The 20,178-nt window shown below is 50.4% G+C and overlaps 1 protein-coding gene across 1 annotated transcript; it reads right to left on the bottom strand.

The window, feature by feature from the left end:
* Nucleotides 1-1,099: 1,099 nt before the first annotated feature.
* On the bottom strand, nucleotides 1,100-18,611 carry STRIP1 (striatin interacting protein 1). Its single transcript, XM_039841138.1, is given in 22 exon segments — nucleotides 1,100-2,065; nucleotides 3,136-3,340; nucleotides 3,973-4,077; nucleotides 4,624-4,690; nucleotides 5,419-5,519; nucleotides 5,728-5,854; nucleotides 7,133-7,230; nucleotides 7,534-7,608; nucleotides 8,029-8,100; nucleotides 9,190-9,253; nucleotides 9,378-9,443; nucleotides 10,421-10,553; nucleotides 10,556-10,637; nucleotides 11,005-11,187; nucleotides 12,136-12,263; nucleotides 12,374-12,480; nucleotides 13,454-13,522; nucleotides 14,345-14,465; nucleotides 14,553-14,687; nucleotides 15,112-15,186; nucleotides 15,874-15,943; nucleotides 18,396-18,611. Coding segments are annotated over 22 exon segments (2,511 nt in total). The 5' UTR covers nucleotides 18,576-18,611; the 3' UTR covers nucleotides 1,100-1,817.
* Nucleotides 18,612-20,178: the final 1,567 nt, after the last annotated feature.

Genomic DNA, 20,178 nt, shown 5'->3' with positions numbered 1-20,178 from the left:
AAGGTTAAGCTTCGCAGAAGAGTTTGAGGAAATCAAAAAAGAACAAAGCCTCGGGCAGGCAGGTTTGGTGACCAGGCTGCCTGATGGAGTAAGAATGTGAATGTCCGTCTTTTACAAACTGAAACCCCAAGATACATACTTTCTATAGGTCCTGTCAAGAAACAATAGAAAATCCATTATGCACACAAAAACTGTGTCAAATTCCCTTGTCCTGTGCACGTTACTTTGGGGCAAAATGCCAATCGATCCCAGGGACTTCCTATCTCATAGGCTGTGTGACTCACATAAGGAGTACACTGCTGGCTGTCGCTCCGGCTGCTCCTTGCCACACTGGCACATCAAGGCCTGTCCTGGCAGCCCAGCTCGGGGCCTGGACCGGGGCTCAGCGGGACCCAGGCTCGGCAGGCGCTCGATGGAAAAATCAACATGGAGATTTCCCCCAGAATGTGCTTCCTTTATTAAGTCGAGACTGAGTCAGGAGAAGGCAGACATGTCCACGGATCTGAAGGCCAGGTGCAGGCTCCAGGAGGCCTCAAACTCACACCTACACAAGGTTTTCCTTGCTTCGCCCCGTGCCCTGGGGGGTCCTGGGCCTTCGGACACTCTCTTTTCCACTGTGACGCTAACTCTGACGGTCCTGCTTCCCCGGGCTTTGAGCACAGGTTCCCTCTCAGTCCCAACCATCCGCCCAGTGAGGGTCCAGAGCCCAGTGAGGGCCCAGAGCCCAGTGAGGGCCCAGAGCGCGGCCCCTGACTCAGCCCTCTCTCCCTGGCATTGAAATTGCTTTGCCTGAGGCCAGCTCAGGAGTGTGATCCAGAGAAAGCTGGGGCTCCTACTGTGATGACATCAAACCCAGGGGTGCAGGACAACTTGTCACTCCAGTAGCCCAGAGCCCTGGAGCTGGGCTGGAGCAACCTCATATCACTGTGCGGAGAGAACAATGGATAAGTGCCAGCTCCCCTCTCCCCCCTCAGATGGGAAAGGTGGACAGCACGGCAGAGGACAAGTGGGTGACCTATCGATGCTGGCAAGAAGACCCACATTCTAAACCTGGAGGAAATATTCAGGGGCTATATTTCCTGTAGACAAGGCAATGGGGATTGTTTTGGCTTCTTTTTAATGTAAACCGAATACACAAACACATTAAAAACCCCAAAATGACACAAAAGAATCCACACAGATTTATATATAGATATTTACAGACCCTTGCAAACCAGGAGGGCAAACGGCGCCTCTGGCTAAGGGAAGCTTCTCTTCCTACCTCAACCCTGTCCAAGTCCAAAGTGCTGAGGCAGCTACAGGAGCCTCTGCAGCTCTTCCGATGAAATTCAGCAAGAGGCTGCGATGACATCAGAAACCTCCAAAGCAAAACCAGGATTCCGAATTTCTGGCCCTGGCCCTAATCCTAAACCCTCCTCCATGCCAAGCTGAGTTGCCGAGGATTTGCATCTCTCAAGAAGAGTCAGCGTGACCCCTGAATTCAGATGCAATGAGTTCCCAGCCCATCCCAGCTTTTCCCAGCCTTGGGCTGAATGAGAAATGAGCTGCAACCAACCATGTCCAAGAGAGAAGAATGGGGAGGAGGGCAAGAAGAGAGGATTCCAGCAGAGAGATGACTGCTCCTGAGCAGGATGCTGGGGATCAACGAGAGGCCAAATCCAGACTCAGCCAGGAGCCCAGGGCTGGTTAGGGAGGGCACAGCGAGGCTGTGCTGCCACCTGGAGGGAGTCTGGAGCACTGCAGCAATGAACCAGGACAGGCCTTGAGGCACCTAGAGATCGCCCCTTCTTTCTTCGTTAGTCCCCTGCCCAGAAGCCTCACTGCAGCAGCTCTTCCCAGGAAATGGGCTTGGAGAAGACCTCCCTTTCTAACCAGAGGTCATAGTTCATCTGGAAGTCCTCAGGGAGGTCCACCCGCTGGCCCAGGACACTCTGCAGGCAGTTGTCCACAGGCAGGAAGTCAGGATTGCTGTGGGTCCGGTCGTAGCGCCGGGCATTGAAGCGTTCGATGTTGGCACGGAGGGCACACTCCTCCGCCTGGAAGTCCCAAGGCCGGGCATCGAGATCTGGGACAAAGCAAGAAGACATGATTTAGGAGCTAAGTCCTCATGGCGGCGCCCACTGAGTTCACTGCAGCTCAGGGACAGGCCATCCCAGGCTGTCAGCGGGGAGCAGGAAACCTCTAAGGCCCGGCCTCAGGAACACTGACAGGTCTTCTTTCCTAGATACGAAGGAAAGTCAGGTAAGAGGAGAAAAGCTGGATCTACGGAAAAAGAGGTTACACTGCGGTCTCCGTGGCCCCAGCATGGGAGAGCACAGGTCCAACACGCTTCATTGAAAGACACCTTCTCCCCAGCTCTCTGAGATCGGAGGAGGAACCTGCAGATCCCCTGTCATCCGCTCACACTCTCAATTCCCTGCAGGATGATGGGAGTGCAGACGCAGTCACCTGGCCATGGTGCGATGGGCCAGGAACCGTACCGGGGTGGCAGCAAGCTCAGAGAACACCGGGAAGCACCTTCCACTCTGCCCGAGAGGCCGAAGCGCTGCTCGGAGGGGGAAAAACGTGCAGATACAGAACGGTTTGGGGAGTACGGCGAGGGCGGGGAATGCTGGGAGGAACAGAAGCGGGACAACACGGCTCATGTGCGTGGACCGAGCGCTGTGTGCCCAGAGCCCTAGGTGTGACAAGGCTCGGCTGAAGAGAAGCTGGATCAGATTACAGAGAAGATGCCTTGGCTCTAAAAAAATCAAGCTAATGAATTTTACTCAGGAAGGCACCACCACCAGATCTGCATTTTGAAAAGATTACTGGGGCAAAGTTTGAGGCAGGAGAAGAAACTGAAGGCAGGGAAGCCAACAGGAGTTGCAAGAATTTTGGTGGCCAAAACCAAGGCAGTTGCAGCAGGGAGAGAAAAGACGGGAGAGAGTCTTGTGACAATTTCTAGAAAAGGAATGACTTCAAGAGAGGGACAGAGGAATGGGGGATGATGACAGACGCCAAGTCTGGGCAGCTGCTCCAAGTCCTTCCCAGGGCTCCCATCCTGATTCCTCACAGGGCAGCTTAGAGCAGAGAGGGAAAGATGTCACCTCTTCTCCTACATCCCACCCCGCCCTGCTCCGTCCAGGGCCTCACCATTGCCGTAGGCCCAGTCGTCGTTCAGCCGGTGCCGCACCTTTTGGTAGATGGCAGACATGGTCTTCATGTTGCTCTTCCGCCACTGCCGTCCCAAGTACTTGGTCTGCACCTTGAGCAGCTTCAGCACGTAGAGCTGCATCATGGCCTGCTTCACCTTCAAGGCCCGCTTCAGGATGGGGGCTGACTTGAACACTACCAGCATCTGGGAAGAGGCCCCCAAGGGCCAAGCGGAGGGCAGAAGTGAACGCCTGCACCTCCACCTGCTGCTTGCCCGTTTTGGGGTCATGGGCAGGATGACCAACTGTTCCAGGTACCCCCAGACTGAGGGGTCTCCTGGGACATGGACTTCCACTGCTAAAACCATGGAAGTCCCAGCCAAATCAGGACCACCGGTCACCCTAATTATGGGCCATTTCGAAATCTAAAGAAAGCTATGACTTCCTTGACCAGAAATAGTACTATGTGCACATTCCTCAAATTTCAGAGGATTCATGGACCTCCCCACCCCGATGGCAACAACAGACTCAGGAGTGAGGGAGACTCCAGAACCCTGGTTCTGGTCCCAGGGGAGAGTAAGAGGACAGAGGGAAATGCCTTCTGTAAGTGTGGATTTGCTGCACTGCATGACTGAGCCTCTCCCAGCTTCTAGTTTGACTCATCATGGAATCAAGAATTAGCCCTTAAAATGCAAGGCTGTGGCCATAGGAGTTAGGAGAAAAGAATGCAGCCGCAGCAGCAAGCCCACGTGGGGACCCCTGCCTCCTTGTGCAGGGGACGGTACAGGGAGTGGCTCTTTGAGCTCCAGCTCCATGCCTGTTTATTGCGCTGACTCACCATCGTCCTTGAATGCTTCCACTTGGTCAGCTTGTTCAAAATCCGAAGGAGATTGATACATGAAAAGAGGTTCCTCCAACAAAACTGGTTATTGTCACCTGCTTCCTGCAGGGAAAACCCAGGAACCATTGTAACCCTCACGGCGGCGGGGCGCTCAGCAGTTCCCAAGGCCCTCACATGCCCAATCTCAGAACTGCAGGTCTCTCTGCACCTGCACCAGGAACCCTCTCCTCTCAGCCTAGGGGGGACTCCATCCCAGAAGCTGGCAGTGGGGAAGGGGGACTCCCTAGAATTTTCTCGCAGGAAATGGAGTGTGAGATCGGGGGCAGTGGCCTCAGCCCCCACACTCTGGGGTACCAGGTTCCCTCAGAGCTGCGGCCCTAGAGCTCCAGTGTGGAGAAAGAGAAAATGCTCGACCAGGTGAGCTCAGGGTCAGCAGCCCCTGAAGATCATGCTCCCAACGAACTCATCTCTACATTCAAATCTTTCCATGCTGTGAGGTCCCCCTTCCCCACCCTCCTGTGCAATTAGAGTGCTTTCAAATCCAGTGACCTCATCTGTGATGACACCTCTATCCCAATGTGAGGGAAGCAGGCTCTCCACCAGCGACCCTCACGCCAAAGGGAGCTGGGGAAGAGCCTCGCCACTCACCAGACTCTCGGCAGTCAACTCGGGCAGCTCACGCACCACACAGTGCGGGTAGTCCAGGACAGAAATGCTGCAGAGGGCGAGAGGTCGGGACCCACCATGAGCAAAGGCTGGCCTCTGGGACAGCAGTCATGACGGGGCTGGCTCCTGGCTCTCCTCTCTCACTTACTGGAGTGGAAGCAGGAATCTACCTTGTGTGCACCACCCTGGTTTCCCCAGCTCTAAGATGAGGAAATATCTGCTCCAAGAGAACTTGTAAGGTCTCTCGGGCCAGAGACCGGCTTATATTACAGAGGGTAGAGACCCTGTGGGGAAATCTGAGGCCGGGAGTTGATTTCACAAGGCAATAATATATGCCAAGTCCCTTCTGGAGACAGAGTGTGGCAGACGGCTCACCCCGTGAGGTACCACACTGATGAGCAGGCACTGTTAAGTACAGCTGATACCAGGTGAGAGGGGTAGGGGCTTAAGAGTCAGCAAAAAGGCACGGCAGTGCACACGGCCGAGCTCCTTAGAGAGTAGGTGGCCTGGCTGGTCTCCTCAAAAAAGAAAAACAAAAAAAGAAAAGAAAAGGAAAAGTTAAAGGACAGGAGGGCAGTGAGACAGGACAGAGGCTAGGACTAGAGCCCAGGATGAGACACCTGTCACTAGACGAGCTAGACTGGCAGGGACCATGCCTCGTCTGTCCTGATGCTTGGCAGAGTGCTGGCGTGTAGGTGCTGAAGGCCGAGTGAGAGAAGCCAGATGGGAGCTCTGCTGTATGGACACAACCCCCCTCCTATCCCTGGTCCTTATCACCTGTTCTTGGCAGTGATGTAGGACATGATGTTTTGATTGAAGAACTTTAGGATCAAAGGGATGCAGTTGGCAAACACCAGGTGCTGGGCCATGTATTCGAACTGAAAACAGAAAAAAAAATAAGCATGCCCCTTGGGACCTTACCCCCTTTCCTCCATTGATAAAAGGCCTTGGTTGGAAGACTGTATTAGAACATTCATGCAGAGCTCAAGGGGGTTTGAAGGCCAAGGCCTCTGTTCTTCAGGGCTGGAGGAACAGCACTGCCTAAGGCCCTGGCCCAGTGGACAGGAAGGAAGGCCCTGCAGGTACCTGGTAGATATGGTTCAATTTAAAGTGCTTGAGCAGCAGCAGCAGGACAGCAGAAATGGCCTTAACAATGACCTCTTTGTGGCGGTTCACATCCACCCCCAGCTTCATGCTCTGCAACACTGTGGTGCTGGAAACACAATTACCTGGATGAGCCAGCAGTATGTGCCGCACCTCCTCTCTAGCTGCTCGCCGGAGAGACGGGGCTCTCGAGCCTTCTCTGTGCAAAGGCTCCCACCTCACCAGCCACCCACAGACACCTCAAAGGTTAGGCCCAGGGTGCCTCCACCCCCTTCCCAAGCAATCTGGCTCAGCACAATTTATTTCTTCTTTGTGATGCCCCATGCACATTCTTAGCCTATTTCAAGATCTCCCCTAAGTTTCTGCCATCATATGAACACGTCCTGTGGAACACCAGTACACCGAGATGTTTCATGTGATGGGGGAAAAGGGCTTCGGAGTCAGATAAATTTAGGAAGTATGGAATTAAATCAGTTTTTTAATAAATTTATTTTTCAATTACAGTTAACATAATATTATATTAGTTTCAGATGTACAACATAGTGAGTAGACATTTCAATCAGTTTCTTAATCCAGGTCTCCTCATTGTAAATCTTTAAAAGAAAAGATACAATATTTGACTCCGGAACCCTTTTTCCAAGGACCATCATAATGGCTACTGTTCCGTGACACTCACTTTGGTGTTAGCTAAGCTCTGCCTCCTCCCTCACCTGGCTATCACACCCGACTCAAGGAGCCCAGACACCAGGGAACTGAGCTCAGAGTTACGTGGTACTGGCAGGCAGGCAGGAGACCAGGTCAAGGCCAGGTCTCTCTTAAAGTAAAACAGATCTTGGTTTGTATTCTCACATCAAACAGATGAGGTCAGTGCCCCAGCAGGGAGGAACCCTGAAGGATTTCACTATCACTCCGAGCATTCACTACTATTCTCCATGCCAGTTCCCTGGCAAACAGGAAAGAACCCACACCCAGCCCAGGTGCAGCTGCTGGCTGGCAAACTGTCCAGAAGCTGAACCTACACGTCCTAGATGTCTTAATCACATAGCTTTCAAGGGAGAGTTTTGGGAAATGTCAAATATGGCCTGATTCACTTTACAGAGGAGGAAATGACTTTGCCCAAATCACTCAGGTGTGCACTCAGTGTCAGTCTACACTAGAATCCTAAGGCATCTCTCTAACCAGTGAAACTAAACAGTTAATCTAGTACATTCTCTTTCTTCTGAGCCAGGAATACCGTCAACTTAACCTGCAGAGAGACTGAGCCAAAAAAGAAAAAAAAAAAAAAAAGGAAGAAAACCAACTTAGCAAACGGTGGGACAAACAATTCTCTCTTCTCCTCTATTCTGCTCCCCTGACCTGCTCCATTTATAAGAATGTTGATACTCACGGCATCTCCTCAGGCAGGACGTCTGCTAGGATGTTGATCGAGTCTGTTTTGGCTTTTGAGGTGGGAGCTGCGGCCAACAGGATCTTCAGCAGTGCGATCTAGGAAGGAGCAGACCAGAAAAGATCTAGGAGGAAGTAGCACAGATAAGATCTAGGGGGACGCAGACCAGGTAAGACCTAGCAGGGAGCAGCAGAGATAAGATCCAGGAGGAAGCAGACCAGGTAGGGGTGCCCAGGTACAGAACTAAGCCGTGAGAGGTGGTCCTCTGGGTGGGGCTCAGGCGGCAGAAAGAGAGGTTGAAGGGCAGGGCATGCTGTCAAGGCCAGTGTAGTGGGGAGGGCAACCCATGGCAGGTACCCACTGATGGCCATCAAAAGGGTCCCAGACCCAGGAGCACTCACCATGTACTGAGGCAGGCTGGGCAGCAGGCCTTGGTAGAGGGTTTCTGCAGGGACTTGCTCCACTTCCTCTTCTCCCTTTTAACACAATGGTACAAATACAAACCCCAGTCCCGACCACAAGCCCCTGAGCCAGTCAGCTAGCTGGCTGGAGGAGAATCTGTAGTATCGATGGAAATGATGACGTCGACAATGATAGCAGACCTTGAATAATACAACATATCAGGCATTAATAACTCAGTTAATCCTCACTGTAACTCTAGAAGAAGGTATTATTATCATTCCCACTTTACAGATGAGGAAACTAAAGCACAGATCCAGTCACTAGGTGGCGGAGCCAGGATTCCTTAACCCCTGCACTAAACATATGCCTTCCCTGCAGTGGGAGTTAGACTGCGAGCTTTTTGAGGGCAGGGCCTGGGCCAGCTTTGTGGTCTAGGCCCAGCACGGGGCCTGGGAACAGCTGGGGATCCTGCGGGCTAAAGGCCTTCAACTCACCCCCGAGAGAGGAGAGCGAAGGTACTCCTCCTCCATCTGCGCCTGGACCTCTGCAATCGACGTGTACTTGTGCTGGGGAGGAAGAGGGGGAAGAAGGCACTGGGAAAGCAGCTCTCATTCTCTGGCCAAATGCCCCACACCCTGGCAAAGACCCCGCGCACCTTCCTTCTCGGAGAGGGCTAGGTCACCATGAAGATCCCTAACTAAAATCCCAATCCCAAAACATTTTTCTGAGTACCAGCCTCTTAAAATCAGTGTAAAAAGCACACAATAGATTAGAGAAAAGCAAATTAAAGGCGAGAAAGGGACTTTCAGATAGCTACAGTGACAGGAGAAAAACTATTAAAAGCAGAATCAAGTATTCAAGTACTTAGAATCACATACTGAAGTACTCAGAATAAAGCACTGGAGTATTCAAAATCAAGTGCTCAAAAAGCCTAGCTGCATGTGGCCCACTTAATACCACAAATTTCAAAAATACATTTTAAAAACATAAACATTTACACTCCAGATATGTAGTTAGGAGAGACATCCCTTCCCCCGCTTGACGTTTCCTCGCATGTGGAGGGACACGCATGTGCAAGACCCTGGTCTCTCCCTGCCCCTCCCACTCTCTCCTTGCTGATCGGTGAGCCCGGGGAAGAACAGGACATTCTTAGCCTACGCTCTTTCTCTTTCCTCTTTGACAAGAAGAAAAGCCTGTATTCTCTTCCGCTGCTCCACCAGGCACAGCAGGGTTCCGGCACTGCCTGGGTCCTGGTAGGTGAGGCCGCCTGGGGACCAGGACACCTATTGTTGCTATGTCCTTATGCCTCATTCTCCAACTGTTCTATCAGCAATAAAGCCAGCATTTCAATCTCTTATTCCTCTACTCAATCCACTTAGAACTTGAGCAAGGAAAAGGGAGCTATTTAATGAGCTCCTTAAAACTCTAACAACTGTCAGGTAATATACTCTTTAATGAATCACCCATAAATCCACAACAGAAGCTCAGCCAAAATTAAGTAAAACTTACGAAGAATTGTTTTAAAGGGTATTGCCACAGTCCACCCATTCCTCCACCCCAGGTCCTCCAGGCACACAACAGTCTAAAACAGCTTTTCCCAATGGGCTGGTCTCACCTTACTCACTTGAGACCAAATTAGGCCAAAAGCCACCTACCTGTTTCAGAGTCTTGATGCTTTCGTGGATTGGCCTGGGCAGCCCCACCACTGTGTCCGTGTCACTGGAGAATAAAGGAGGCCCTGTGTTAAGCCTGCACATCAATTCACCTGGGTCCCCAAACACCAAAGGCCAGGAGAGTGAATTTCTCATTACCTTTCTTCAAAAGGAACTCAGATCACACTCACCTGCCTAGAGTATAACCTATGAATTTGCTGCGGCTGGACTCGAGGAACATCTCAATGTCTTTCTCTCTGCCAAAAAGAGAGCAAGGTTTTAATTAATGTTACTCCAAGGTATCATGGTTAACAAAATATAGAACATCCAGAAATTGCAAAGCCAGAAGAAAAAGTCTCTCACATTTTTTCTTTTTAGAAAACAAAGGAAAACGAAAAAAGAAAGAACTGAAATTTTCAGACTGTTTTAATGTCCTTCATAATAGTACTGGATCAATAACCTGGAAACATATTGTGTTTACTCATAAAATTAAGACGATACAACAAACTTAGAAGCATACTTTATTCAGATATTAATAACAAATTGGTTAACAAAACATCTCAAATATTTTAAATTGTTATAGAGCTATAAGGTACTGATTTTTTTGATGAGTCACATTTTCCTGTCTTAAACAATGTGCATATCTTGCATTATCTGATGATCGGTTTTGTACTTCTCCCATGGATCATGGAAAACTGGGACTCTCCCTGGATCAAGTATATTACTCCTATATCCTTTCACACATTCATCTATTTCTTAAGTTGCTTTTTCAAACAAATACAATTTATATGTCATTTTCAAATATTCAGGTACCTTCCCAACCATTGATTCATGCCCGTATATCTCAAACTTCTTAATGAGTCTAAATAAACTCTTCCTTAATCTGTAATTTTTCTGTTAAATACCACATGCAACCCCAGGGTGGGTGGAGATGGCCTTGCGTAAATATCCGTTTTAATTTTTCCCAACCCTCTTCACTAGTATCACGTAACCAACGGCTAACTCCTATTACTGACTCCAGAGCCACATAGGGGCCTCTCCGTGAAAGGCCACCAAGGCCAGCCCCAAGACCCCCAGGCCAGCACAGGGTACTTTAAGAGAGCCTTATCTCAGAGCCAAGGTCAGCTTGGCCCTGCAGAGGACCCCACGTGGTGACTCAGGCCAGGTGCCAGGCCTGTGGGTGTGCAGGCTCTGGTTTCAGGAGCCAAGAGTGTTCCAAAGGCCTGAGACTCACCTGACTTTGGGAGCCCACGGGAGCCCCTTTGGGCATGTAAGCCTGTCGGTCTGGGGGTGCTGTAGTGGCGGAGGCATCACCTCGTCTCGCTCAAGAGGAAACGTCTCTCCCTCCAGACTGTTGTCATCATCATTTCTTCTTCTTCTTCTCGAGAGTCATCGGCTTTGTAGGGATCCCGCTCGTTGAAGGCATCCAAATTGTCCTGCTTTATCAGAGCCTGAACACAGAGGGAGGGAAGAGCAGAAAACTGATGAACGAGAAAAGGGCAAGGAGGCGAGAGAGGCTGTAACACGGAATGGTGGTCGGTAGAGAGCCGAGGACACCAGAAAACCAGAGAGAAAGTCAGGGTTGGGCCCAAATGACAAATCATTTCTTGCCCCCCACCTCTCTTAAATGTTCCACACCCTGAGTACCCACTATAAATTAGGCCCTGGGCTGGGGACACAGCGTCCCTGCTCCGGAGGCCTTCAATCTGACTAGCTCATCAGAGAATTTCTAACAACCCCGCTTGTCCAGGGACCATGACACTGCGTACATATGCCTCGAGAACCCCCAGGAGTCACAGGGTCCTCTGTCGTCCTCACCTTGTGCTCCCGACGGCCCCGTTTCTGCTGCTGCTCGATCAGGTCAGAGGCAGACGCTGGTGGAGAGGCAGCCCTCATGTTGCGGATCACTTTGATGCTGTCCTCAGGCAGCGGAGGCAGGCCCAGGATGGTGCGCTTCTCGGCCTTCATGCTCTGCAGCTCCTCAAAGCCGCCCAGTGTGCACTGCATCAGACAGGGTGCAGAGTCAGAGTCAACACGTCCACGAGCAGGTCCCTGGTCAGTGTGTCAGGCTTGAGAGCACCCATGACACCATGACCTGCATCTTTACAGAGACTCACGCAACCTCTGAACAAGGGACTAAACCCACCCACAGGAGAGTGCAGTGACATCAGGAAGAGAGAGGAGCAAAGAGAGACTGACTGAGCCTGGGGCACAGATACACTTGGCTCTGTATGAACGACATGCTCTTCGAGGAAAAAAAAAAAGGCAGACTGAAGAGCCTCACCCTTCAAGTTCCTAGAAAAGTCAGTGAGACTCATATGCTTCAAAAGCTGTACATGCTGATCTTTTAAAGTCAAGCTGGAAATATAGCCAACCCTTGAACAATGTGAGGGGTGGGGTGCTAATCAACTAGCGCAGTCAAAAATCCACAGACAACTTAAACTGGCCCTCCGCATACGTGGATTCAAAACTACAGTCTGAAAACAGAGTTGACTCTTGAACAAGATGGGTTAGAATCATATGGGTCCACTTACATTTTAAAAACCTGCATATATTTGGACCCATGCAGTTCAAACCCATGCTGTTCAAGGGTCAACTGTATATTGCTGGATGTTCAAATTTAAAACAAAGTTTCATCTAAACATCCCCCTAGAAGCCAAAACTCCAGTAGCATTCAATGATTTTAGGTCACTTAGTTTCACTGTTTCTAAGCAATTCAGCTTTCCCCTCTGGCTTTGGTGAGGCTTCAGGAGGAACCAACAGGATGTGCGGCCAAGATAAAATGTGTAGGCCACACTAAAGATCTAAAGGTCTAAAACTTACTGAGCCCTGGCTCCACGGAGCTGGCTCATTCTGACAGAGAGGGTAAACCCCAGAGAGACTGGTAGTCCACACTTCCCTCCTACCCTGCCCCCTAGCACCTGAGTCTCCCTTCAAGGAAGTACTCACCAACACTGTCTTCCAAAGCAGCAAGAGAACTTTCTTCATGGGGAAGTGAGGGGCATGGCCGCTGCAAAATTTGGTCACCATCCCAAACAGCATGATGGCAAATGGCTCATTATTATACAGTGGGGAACCTGGAGGTGACACAAAGGCATCAAGACCACAGGCAGGAACAGGACCCTCCCAAAGCCCACCAGCCTCAGCTCCCAGAAAGGGCCTCAAGACAGGGGCCCCAGGTTTCTACCCAGCTCGGCCCTGAAGGTCTGTCGCATGGTCCTCCACTCGGCCTTATCGCCCTCACACTCCTGGTGAACGGTCTCCACAATCAGGTACATGATGTTGAGTAGGACCCTGGAGACAAGACAACAGAGCAGAATGGGGGACCAGGGGAGCGCCCTGGCTCCTTCCCATCCCAGCTAACAGGAGAAAAGCCTGTGCACAAGGCTGGCTGGTGGGCGAGGGCTGTGACAGAGGCACCTGAGTCCCACACAGCACCTCTTGGTGTTTCCTTCTCTGCCCCACGTTACTAAGGCTGGGACAGATCTGACTCTGTTTTGTTTCCAGTGTCTAGCAAAGGGCTTAATCAAAGCAGGTGTTTAATAAATGGTTCCTAAATGAATCAATATGACCAAGAATGGCCAGACCAATTTACTGCTCCAAGCTTTGTGCAATGAAAAAACACGGATGTGGGAGTGAGCTGTGGAAGTGGGGGTTGGATCTGCAGAAGCAGAGCAGGGCTGAAGTGAGAGTGGGGTGTTACCTTGATGGAGTGAAAACGGGGAGTGAGAGAGTGATGTCCAGAGACCCAAACTACAGAGGGGAACACCACCCAGGGCCAGTCTGAAAACTTCCAAATGCACAGAAAGAGACAGGTTTTAATCCTCGCACGAAAATGAGAGGATGATCCATCTTGTTGTCAAGCAGTTGCTACTACTTCCTGGGTAGCCATGGAGTATCATGAAGTTGTCAGGACTAACCCTACACAGGTGAGCGTCAAGCTGTGTACGAGAAGATGGGAGCCCAAAGAGCCACATCGTGCTTCATCCAAATACAAAACGCCACACTACCGAGTTCTGGGCAGCAGTGTGGGCGGGAGGCCACACTTCCCTGTGGCTCTATTACAGGTGGCTTCACCCTGAGACCCCCCTAGGGAGAGCACTCAGCAGGGACGACGAATCCCACACGGAGCCCATCACACTTGCAGGTTAGTGTGTGCAGAAGGAACGCGTACACACAAGGAACCCAAGAACGGGCGCCCCCGCCCTAGCCCTGCTCTGATCTTACTCTCTGGCTAACGCTCAGGGAGCCCAAGCTGCAGCCTCACCTCAGGTCTGTGCTGTCAGCCAGGGAGATGGCCGGCTTCCTCACCGCACTGCTGCAGGCAGCACTGTTGCTAAAGGAGAGATTTCGCGTTAGTGCCTGCACCCAGGAAGGAAGAGAAGTGGTTCCCCTGACGAGTGCTGCTCAGTGGAGGAATAAAACGCTGTGATATATGCTTCGACTGCACAAGAGGCCACAGGACCCAGTGGGTAAGAATGCAGGCCATGGACCAGACTGCCAGGCTTTGAATCCTGGCTCTGACACTTACTAGCTATGTGTCCAAGGGCAAGGTACTTAACCTCTCCGTGCCTCAATTTCCCATCTGCAAAATGGGGATGGCAACAGCACCTGTATCATTAATGTGAATTAGTACACGTAACGTCCTCAGCACAATGCCTGGGACATATACACACTCAATGAGTGTTCTCAGTTATTTTTTTGATGGCGTTGTCCCTAGACGAACAGCAACTGACCTGTCCACCAAACAAAGGCCTAGTGATGACATAGGCTAGAGCAGGCTTTGGATGAGCCCACGTGTCAGACCGCTGTCTGGCCTCCTGCTGAGGGGAAATTGCAGTGCAAACATAGTGGAGTCTGCAGGTTCAAAAGAGAATGCAAAGTGAGAGGCCTCCTTTTGAGGGAGTACAACAGGCCTGGGACAGGACCTGCACCGTCTGGCAAAATCTCTGGTGTTAGCGAACTACAGGGACCCCCCCTCATCAATCACTACGGTTTGGGTGAGCAGCTTCCCTGTTATTCAACCTGGCTGTTCAGAACAGGGCCTGGGACCAACCTCTCAGCCCCATGTAGCCCATTTAACCCTCTCGAGACTAGGTAGTTCTGTACTCCCAACCCCTGCCTCCCTTCCCTATTCAAGCCCCTCAGAAGAACTCACTCTATTTCCATGTTCAGGAGCTCCACCAAAGCACTGAACGTGCCCACCTCCAGGAGCAGAAAGACGTTGTAGCGCATCCAGGACTGCACCTCCGCCTCGGAGCTGCACTCCCCGAAGGTGCCTGCAAGCACAGGGCACAGCTCACTGAGCCCCTCCTGTACCTGGCTGGGCCATGTCACTGAAGGAGGTACCAGGGGCCACTCAGTACCTTGTGCAACGTAGAGAATTGACCGAGCCACCTTGAGTCTCTTCTCCCTGGCAGTGACTTCTAAGCCATCCAGGAGCCTCATGGCATGGGTACGGTGCTGGTTGGTGTCCAGCTCAGTCCACTTCTTGTCTGTCACTGTAGGGCAAGAGACCAGTTAGTTACACTTTAGCCCAGAAAAATCCTCACACTGGAACGAACGCTATGTTAACCCACCAAATTCAGGACCGCCGCAGGACCAGAAAACCCAGAAAGTCAAGTCACTCCTCACGTAAGGGATAAGGTCGCACTGCTGCTCTGTGAACCTGAATTTCTAGACTGAAACACTGCTATTTTTGGTGCAATTTTAATCATATAAAGTTTCTTCCCCCCCGCCCCACTTGTTCTGAAAAGCCACCAACAGAGTACTTGCAAACCCACAGTAAATGTCCATGTGGCCCGGACTTATCAGACTTTATAAGCCACTCCAGGATGACTTAGGTCATTCGGATGACTAAGAGAAACCCTGCAGCTCTCATGATGTGGGGTAAAAGGAATCAAGAAGTAGAGGGAATCATCTCACCATGGATCCGGAAGTCCTCCTCAAAGCATTTTCTATTCATCAGGAACTCTGGCCCTTCCGTGTAGCTGTAAAGCTCTGTCAAGAATAAAGTCTCATCAGCTCCATGTTCATATTCCACAGCAGGTCTCGCATATAGCAGGGAAGGTAGGCGTTTGCTCCTAGGCTCGACTCTGTCCCTGAGTCACGGGCACTCCCAGACTACGTTTTCTAATTACTAAGGGCGTCTTCATGCTCTGATGTCCACGATGGAAAGAATGTGACTTCCCTTGCAGCTGATAACCAGAATGCCAGTTAAGGATAAATCCAAGCATTTCTAGTTCAGGGCACATCGATCCCACCATGCCATGCCAGAGGCTGACTGCTACCATGAACATGTGTCTTTCAAATGGCTGCAACCTCCTGAAGAGGACCTGTATTCTGGAGGCTTGAGAAGCAGTTCATGTTAACTGCACGTTACACGTGAGCAGCAGCGGTGGAGGTGCACAGATGTAGGAGCACCTGCTGGCATTCCTCATGACCCAGGAGCATCACTGTCCACACTGGGACTGGGCCATAGCCAACTGAACTGACCACACAGAGATGCTTCATTAAGAGTAAAGGAAAAGCCAAACGTGAGATACGCAAGGCTTGAATCCAATAACTAACATTACTAGGACTAACTAGGGGGAAAAATGAACTTCAAAATTACATTCACACTTTATTTTATTAAAGACCAATAAGGAAAAAAAGCACCCCCGAATAACATGAAAGTCTATGCTTTACCCGAGAGCTCCGCAGCCCACTTGTCTGTGTCAGCATATTCAAACTCGAGGTCTGGTGACTCAGAATAGCCCTGTTGAGAACAGGAGAGAGAGTGATGCCCAAGATCACTGCGAGTGTTTTCCAAAGAAACACATATGCTTCTGGAGACACTGCTGTGTCACAGGACACCACTGCCGCCACTTTTCTGATGTTTTATCACAACATCTTGTCTCCTAGGCTAGTTCAGGTATCTCAGAGCACCTTGCACTTTTCCTTCAGAGCACGTGTCGTAACTTACATGCTGGCACGTGTATTTGTTAAGCGTCTGCTTTTCCATAAGACGGCGAGCTCCTTGAAAGCAGGAACTTTGTCCATGTCGCTCACCAATGATTTCACGATGCCCCACACACGACTTGGCATGAATGAGTGAATGAATAGTTTACACTCGAATACATATTTGTTGGATGAATGAACACAAAGCTTCCATGTATCCTGTGCAGTGAACGACCATTCCACATGGTGCTAAGATTCCGGAAGCCTCACTTCTATCTGGCTAGTGGATTATCAACAGCTTAGGACAGAATGAGCACCGACACCCTCAGCCTTCCTGCCCTTCTCTCAAATTTCAGTGAGAACTGACAGAGAAGGCAGAAGCTGAACAGAATGGCTTCCCTCCTACACACAGGAGAGAATGCGACAAAGAGCATATTTTTACTGTTGGGGATAGGTGACCACTGAGAACACAGCATCTTGGAAGCTTTGTTCTGGGAAGAGCGAAGAAGTGAAGAAACAGGTAAAGTCCTCAGGCTTAATTACCATCTACTTGGGATGACAAAGACATACCCACAAATCCTGAATGACGAACTCTACTTATTCAGAGGCAACAGAGTGTACACTCTCACAAGGTACTGAGCCTCGGTTTCTTCATTTGTGGAAAGAGGATGACAAAAATCTATCTTTAAAGTTTTGAAGCACGAAATGAAAGTATGTAGCACACAGTGGGCTCTCATCAAGTGTCAGCCTCCCTGTCCTCCAGGCATTGCTCAGGCTCCCAGTCTACTGATTTTAGCTATGACTCAAGAAAGAGCCGTGCACAACACAATCTCTAAGAAAACGAATTTAGACAGGTCTCTCGGCTTAAATGTGCTCACTAACTGCCATTCCATGTGTTGAATCTATATGGAAATTAAAGGGTAGAAAGAAAAATTTAAATGCATTAAAGGTTATTTATTTGACCATTCATGACTACTTAGGAAAGCAGAAAACTCTTTTTAAAGTATAACTCCTCTCATGATGAGGGCGGGTTCACCCCACCACTTTCATAATCTCCTACACTTGAAAAATTATTAAGTAGTCACCACTGATGTCCCATCACCCCATCGAGCAAAGGCTCCTAACAGGTTGTTTTCATTGCTTTTTCAAATAATTTACTTCAGGCTCAAAGTCTGTCTACTTTGGACTTGCTAAGTTTTGACATGTTTTATCAGAGATTTGCACTTTCCGAAAAAAGACAAGAGCCTGCGATCAAATGACTTCATATGTCTAAAGACAGTATCATCACCCTTTGGTAGGAGTTGGTACACTGTGCCTGGACAGCGAAAAATTCCCTTTCATTACTAAGCGCCTGAACTATCAGTCTGGGAGTTGCCGCCGGTTAAGGAGCCCTCACAGTAAGTGCTCTGGGAACGTGCTGATTAAGAAGCCATACAACGCTGTGACATGTCTTCATTCATGAATTCTACAATGGGAGGCAGTGGGAGGAATTCTTTAACTCGGGGGTGAGGTGACTAGTCAGCTCCAGACTCCGGTGTCTCCGGAAGGGGAGGAACAAACAGCCAAAGAGGAGGGAAAGCTGAGCCCTAACTCATGTTTAAAATGTGTATTTCTGATCACTAACAGTTCAGCATTGGGCGCACTTGGGCACACCAACCAAGGCCTGTCAAACCGTGGCCTGAACCTGCACTGGCTCGGCTCAGAGTAAAGAGGGGCCCCTCCTACTCTCACAACCTCTGGGCGCCGTAGTACTATTAGTGAGAATTAGCTCCATCCAGATTCGAAGTGCCTTCCAAACAGTGGTCAGTCCTTCCCTGTCCACACACACACCGGCCACCGCGCGCTGCAGAACGCACAGGACCAGAGGCCAGAGAAGACTGGGGCTCGGGGCTCGGGGCTCAGTCGCCCGGCCCCCCGGAGCGCACGCGGTTTCACTCTCTCCATCCCCGAACTGGGGCGGGGGACGGCTTCCTCAGAGGCTGGAGCCGCGCGCCGGCGTCCACAGCTCCGGCCCCGGAGGAAACGAGCAGTCATCCGTTCCCGGGGGTTCTCCCGGGCGGCAGAGCTCGGGGCTGGGAACCCGGCATCACGCCCCCGGAGCCGGGGGTGCCAGCCTTACGTCTTGCTCCTTTCGCCGTGAAGTGACAACTCCCCTGCCAGGGCCCTGCCGAATCCTCTGGGAAACTCGGCTTGGGTCCGGGAGCGGCCCCGGGCCAGGGTCCCCCGCCGCCGCCCGCCCAGTGCTAGCTTCGCCCCCCGAAGCTCCTGACCTCCGAATCTTTGCGCTGGTTGCGGTTGAACTCTCGAGCTTTGCCCCCGGGCAGAAGGCCCCCGCCGGCCCGGGGTGCCCCGGGTGGAGGCTGCGCGGTTGCCGGCGGCGGAGGTGGCGGCGGCTGGGGCTGCTTGTTGTTCATGATCAGAGGGCTGGGGCCGCCGGCTGCCGGCTCCATCTTGGCTGCTCCACACCCCCGGCTCAATTCGCGGACTGTAGCCGTGAAGCAATTCTCGCGTGATTTCTTCAAAAGCTCCCTGGTGGCCATATTAAGTGTGGCGGCAAGGGCTGAGAGCCATCTTGGCTGCACTATACCTCGAGAGATTCCTCCTGCTTGAAATTTTATCTTTCTTGGTCCTTTTAGTTTCTACTCCCTTTCAGTTCCAGTTTAGCTGTCGTTTTATCTGCGAGGACTCGCATAACTCCTTCATTTTAGTTGCCCCTCCCCCCTTCCTTTAGCCTTGTTTTGCCCTTGTCACTTTTATAGTCCTGTTCAAAGTTTAGGGGATATAGTGGTGAACAAAACGGACACGTTCCCAGACTTCAGAGAGTTTACAGTCACATTGGGGATATATGGTAAACAAGTGAATAAATCAATAAAATAATTACAGTTGTGACAAACATTCATCGATAGATTTCATTCAGCAAACACTTAATGAACGTTTCCTATGTGCCAGGCAGCGAGATAGAATGAGGAACAAATCAAGTTCCTGCACTAATGATGTATCACCTAACGGAAGAGACAAACAATGAGCACACAGATATAATATTAGAGAAATAAGTGCTGAGAAGAAAAAGGATAAAGGACTAGAAGGTGGCAATGGTGATGAGGGGAGCGTGGCTATATTAAGTAGGTGTATCAGGCCCAGGAAGGATGGGCCGGCCTGAAGGTGCACTTTTGAATGAGTTCCGAAAAGAGAGAGCCATGCAAAGATCCACGGAGACCACTTGGGCAGAGGGCCCAACTCATTGTAGAGGCCCCGAGGTGGGTGTGCAGGAACTGAATGAGCCAGGGGAAGAACTGTGAGAGCTGAAGGCCAGATAATGGTGGGGCCAGATAAATGCTGGGCCTAGAAGGGCATGGAAAGGAATTTGAATTTTCCTGTAAGTGAAATGGAAAACTACTGGAGGTGTTAAACAGGGAGGTGTTGTGGTCTGATTAAAAGACCAATCTGGCAGCTTTTGGAGGGACTGAAGAGTTGCAGGAGTAAATGAAGGCAGATAGGTTAGACTATATAGATGGAAATAGTGGTGGTTTGCACCAGGGTGGTGCATTTGGTTGATATATTTCTACATTGTGTAGGGAGACTCAACAGGATTTGCTGATAGGCTGGACTCCGATCAGCAGGACTAGGAGAAAGAAAAATAGGTTTATGGGGAAGATCAAGATTTCTCTTTTGGACATGCAAGTTTGAGATGCCCATTAGACATCTTAGAGGTGTTGTGCATAATAATTACCTGTTACTAGACTGTGAAATCCTTAAAGGCATTTTATTCATCTTTGTCTCTCCAGAACTACATCTTGGCTGCTCCACACCCCTAGCTCAATTCTCAGAATGTCTCTGTGATGCAACTTTTGCATGATTTCTGCCAGGTAATATAGTAGGTGCTTTAGAAGTCTCTGTCAAATAATGGGTACATCCAAAGCCACCATATTGCTACTTCCTCCTATCTGTCTTCCTGTCTTTTGCCCCTGTTCTTTCTCATATCCAGTAACACACTTTGTAATTAGCATTTCATCCAAGCTGGGCTGGCCCAGGCTGATAGGAAAAACTACGGAA

Source organism: Pteropus medius, unplaced genomic scaffold, assembly GCF_902729225.1.
Source record: "Pteropus medius unplaced genomic scaffold, Ma_sr-lr_union100, whole genome shotgun sequence".
Classification (NCBI taxonomy): domain Eukaryota; kingdom Metazoa; phylum Chordata; class Mammalia; order Chiroptera; family Pteropodidae; genus Pteropus; species Pteropus medius.
Note: the sequence above shows the minus strand (reverse complement) of the source record. Positions and strands in the feature narration are given on the sequence as shown.